General features: G+C 38.2%; 1 protein-coding gene across 4 annotated transcripts; it reads left to right on the forward strand.

The window, feature by feature from the left end:
- The first annotated feature begins 514 nt into the window (after positions 1-514).
- LOC112024972 (chitin-inducible gibberellin-responsive protein 1) lies at positions 515-3,817 on the forward strand. Of its 4 annotated transcripts, none has more exons than XM_024057621.2 (3): positions 515-706; positions 1,693-2,358; positions 2,458-3,817. In XM_024057621.2, exons 2-3 carry the CDS (start codon positions 1,852-1,854, stop codon positions 3,589-3,591), a joined length of 1,641 nt encoding a protein of 546 aa, XP_023913389.2. In that variant the 5' UTR covers positions 515-706; positions 1,693-1,851; the 3' UTR covers positions 3,592-3,817. The 4 variants fall into 4 exon arrangements, with proteins under 4 accessions (XP_023913389.2, XP_023913390.2, XP_023913388.2 ...); XM_024057622.2 differs by having other exon boundaries at positions 516-706; positions 1,693-2,352; XM_024057620.2 differs by having other exon boundaries at positions 516-706; positions 1,693-3,817.
- The last annotated feature ends 496 nt before the right edge of the window (positions 3,818-4,313 follow it).

Genomic DNA, 4,313 nt, shown 5'->3' on the forward strand with positions numbered 1-4,313 from the left:
TCTACTTTATTTTACTCCCTCTTTATTTTATTCCCTCTTAATTCAAACAGACCAAGTCCCACATAGGAGGCATGAGACTGATGAGAGGATATTATTTTCTGTTTTCCTCTCCCACCAAACTGATAAACACTAGTAGAAAATAGAGATGTTTGAAAAATATATTATTTATTTGGGAATTTAGGATAATAGCAATTTCCACAAAGCTTAGCTCACTCTCCAAAGAACCGCGTACCGAGACAGGTTAAAAAAAAAAAGAATAAAGAAAATTAAAATCTAGTACTAGTAAAACCCACGAATGTTCTCCTTAACATTAAAAGTAATGTCGTAACGTGTGGTCGGCGGTTCAGCCGTTATCCCCTCGTGTCAATGACTCCGTCAAACTCCCACCTCACCCGCAGTACAATAACGACCATCACTCGCCGTTTATCTTCCGTACAACATTGCCGTTAACTCCCTCCTCTCTCTCTCTATAAATACCTTACACTCTCCTATTCAGCTCTTTCGAAACTCTCAACTTCAACTTCAACTTCAACTTCAGCTTCAAACGCCTCCCAACTCCAAACAAAATTCACACACACAAAAAAAAAAAAAAAAAAAAAAAAAAACAAAACAAAACAAAACCCAAAATCAAAGTATTTGACCATTGCTCACGCCGAAGACCCACACAATAGAAAAGTCCATTTTTTCTTGCACAAAGGAATTTCAGGTAAATTACCAAGCTGACAAATATAGGTGTATATATTTTTTTTTAAGTTCTTCTTGTTTTTTGCTTTGGGTTGTGCTGAAATGAAACAACTTAAGCTTAGGTTCCATTGGGTTGTTGGGGGGTGGGGGGTTTGAGTTTATTGGGGTTTTGTAATCTATAAATAGTGAGGTAATTGTAGTTGATTTTCGTTTTTGTTATGCATAGTTTTTTTTTTAATCAGTTCTGTTTTCTTCAATCTTTTTCTTTGATATGTTCAATTCCTATGATGCAATTATCAATTTTTTTTTTCTTGTATTCTGTTTGTGTTAAGATTAATTAATATGATATTAGGTTCACTGCTGAATTTTGCTACGTAAAGCTCTCATCTTTGAAGTTTGCTATCAATTACAATTAGTCATCTAAAAAGCTGAGTCTGTGTAGCAAAATTATTTCTGGGGTATTTATTTTTTTATTAAGAAAACATTTATAAGGCAAGAAAATTAGTGCTTTGGGGATGATTTCCTAGTTTGCCAGGGAATATGAACGTGCGGATTGTCAAGTATGGGATGGTATGGTAGTGGTGTCCATTAAAGTACCCTTCCCATCAAAATTTCTGTTTTAGACTTGAACTTTCATTATGTTATGGTTTCTTTGATTTTTTCTGTAAGCCAGGAGGTTCAATTTGTTGGTGGCAGTTCCTTTTTGTTCTACAATTATACATGTGATGATATCCCATAATAAAATTTTCCTCTGCTTAGAATATCTTACAAGAACAAATAGTTTTCTTTTTTGCACCAATTATAAGGCCATAGATATGCCATCCAGCTTTGTTGTTATTTTAGTTCTCTGTCTCTATCCTGCTTGTTCATGTGTATGTAAGCTCTTCGAATTTTGGTTAAAAATGATATGGTACTTTGTTGAATGCTTGAATTTGCATAAGAGCTGTAAGTTTTTTCAAACATAAAATTTGAGGGAGAACTTAGCTTTTTCTTTGTTTGGTGTTGCAGTTTTGATTGTAATCTTGAAGGTAAAAGAGGTTGGATCCTAAGCAGAAGGTCGTGATGTGCTGATTATTGTTTTTTGGAGAAGGGGTGATTCTTGCCTGATTTGCTGGACTATTATAAAGAAATCTTATTAAATAAGTCTGCTAATGCAAGCCTCATAGCATGGACTCACGCCAGTTATTTGGAATTGGAGTAACTAGTGCAGGCATATCCTTCACATCTTCTCATCCCACTGTTTCATCAATACCTACTAGACTACTTGGATCCTTGAAGTTTGATTTTGGAAACTCACCAAACTCACCCTTTTCGTCTCACTTTGATTCTGATACCCTGACTGCTTTAAGTGACGGCCAGGAGCAGCACAGTTCCACAGAGAATCTATCAGGAGTCAGCCCTTCCTGTAATTCTTCGCTTGAAAGCAGCAGTTATTTTTATCGGCCAAGGCCTTCTCTAGACTGTCATCAAGACAGTCAAGAGCTCCATTCGGGTGGGGCTTGTTTTATACAGGATGCAAATTGTAGCCCGAACATAAAGCACGTTTTACTGGATATAGAAACTGCTTTAATGGGTCCTGATGATGGTGAAGAAGTCACTACAAGGGAAATTAGCATACCAGAGACACCTGTCCAAAGATCTAGGTCATGGAGTCAGGAACCACAAGGGGTAAATGTATTTCACTCTCAGCCATCATTTGTTCCTATGCAACAATCAGTTGAAGTTGTTCATGTAGAGAAACGTCATAAAGTGAAGGATGAATTGTCTTTGCAGGGTTTTGCCCAGGGGAATCTTAAGGAATTGCTGACTGCGTGTGCTAAAGCTCTCTCTGACAACAGGATGGATGATTTTGATAAGTTGACTGAAAAGGCTAGAGATGCTGTGTCTATCACAGGAGAACCAATCCAGCGTCTTGGTGCTTACATGGTTGAAGGGTTGGTAGCAAGGAAGGAGGCATCAGGGACTAACATTTACCATGCTCTTAAGTGTAGGGAGCCTGAAGGCAAGGACTTGCTTTCATACATGCATATCCTTTATGAAATCTGCCCCTACTTAAAATTTGGTTACATGGCAGCCAATGGGGCCATTGCTGATGCATGCAAAAATGAGGATCGCATCCACATCATAGATTTTCAGATTGCTATGGGAACCCAGTGGATGACTCTCCTTCAAGCGCTTGCAGCACGACCTGGAGGGGCTCCCCATGTTCGGATTACAGGGATTGATGACCCTGTTTACAAGTATGCCCGTGGTGATGGGTTGGAGGCAGTAGGGAGACGGTTGGCAGCCATTTCTGCGAAATTTAACATCCCAGTTGAGTTTCACGGGGTGCCAGAATTTGCTCCAGATATCACACGGGATATGCTTAATGTCAGGCCTGGTGAGGCTTTGGCTGTAAACTTCCCTCTGCAGCTCCATCACACCCCGGATGAGAGCGTTGATGTGAACAATCCAAGAGATGAGCTTCTAAGAATGATAAAGTCACTTTCTCCCAAGGTGGTCACTTTGGTGGAGCAAGAATCAAACACAAACACAACCCCTTTCTTCCATAGGTTTGTGGAAACTCTAGAATACTACTTGGCAATGTTTGAGTCAATTGATGTCACCCTGCCAAGAAACAGCAAGGAGCGTATCAATGTGGAGCAGCATTGTTTGGCCAGGGATATCGTGAACATTATTGCTTGTGAGGGAAAGGAGAGGGTGGAGCGTCATGAGCTCTTTGGCAAGTGGAAGTCTAGATTGACAATGGCAGGGTTTCGCCAATATCCATTGAGCACCTATGTCAATTCTGTGATAAAGAGCCTGCTGAGGTGTTATTCAGAACATTATAATCTAGTGGAGAAGGATGGGGCTATGCTCTTGGGCTGGAAAAACAGGAATCTGATATCCGCTTCTGCTTGGCAATGATAATAGAGTTAGTCATGGAAATAAACACTTATACTTTTTAAAGGCTCTTGATATTGAGATTGTTACATAGTATAGAAGGGTGATATGCTGCAAAATCAGCCAATGGATTCATTATGTAATTTTGTGTATTGTTGTCAAGTATTCCAATGGCTGACATTTGTGATGGTTTTGTATTTCCATTCCACTGAGGCTATCACCTCTGTTCTTTTATACATATACTTTCTCATGTCTTTTTTTTTTTATTTTTTTTTATTTTATACATATTTTGTTCTATGTTGGAGTTGTACATACATGTGATGCAGGAGTTCTTAAAGTAATCATCCTACTCATTGTGAGCAATTTTTTATTTTTATTTTTTGACATTCAATAAGTGCGGAAAGCTCTAAAAATACGAGGATCGATTAAGTTCCATTCACCAGTAATGCCCCGTAACCCATAATAACACTTTTGGCCGTTTTGATTAATCATGTTATTGCATTGTATATTTGTATTTTTATTTGTATTTTCAAACTAACAGATTTTACACAAACCCACAAGACTGATATGAATGAATACTAACAAAATCTGGTATCTTCTCCAAACTTTCTAATGACACATTGCTATTTCACTCACTGAGTCACTAAATTTCATTTAAATTAAGAAGCCTGTGCTACAAACTATGAACTAAGGTCTCTGTGGCTTATTTTAGAGGCACTGAGAGTATAAGGTATGTATGTAAATAT

This window comes from Quercus suber, unplaced genomic scaffold (assembly GCF_002906115.3).
Source record: "Quercus suber isolate HL8 unplaced genomic scaffold, Cork oak 2.0 scaffold_603, whole genome shotgun sequence".
Classification (NCBI taxonomy): Eukaryota; Viridiplantae; Streptophyta; class Magnoliopsida; order Fagales; family Fagaceae; genus Quercus; species Quercus suber.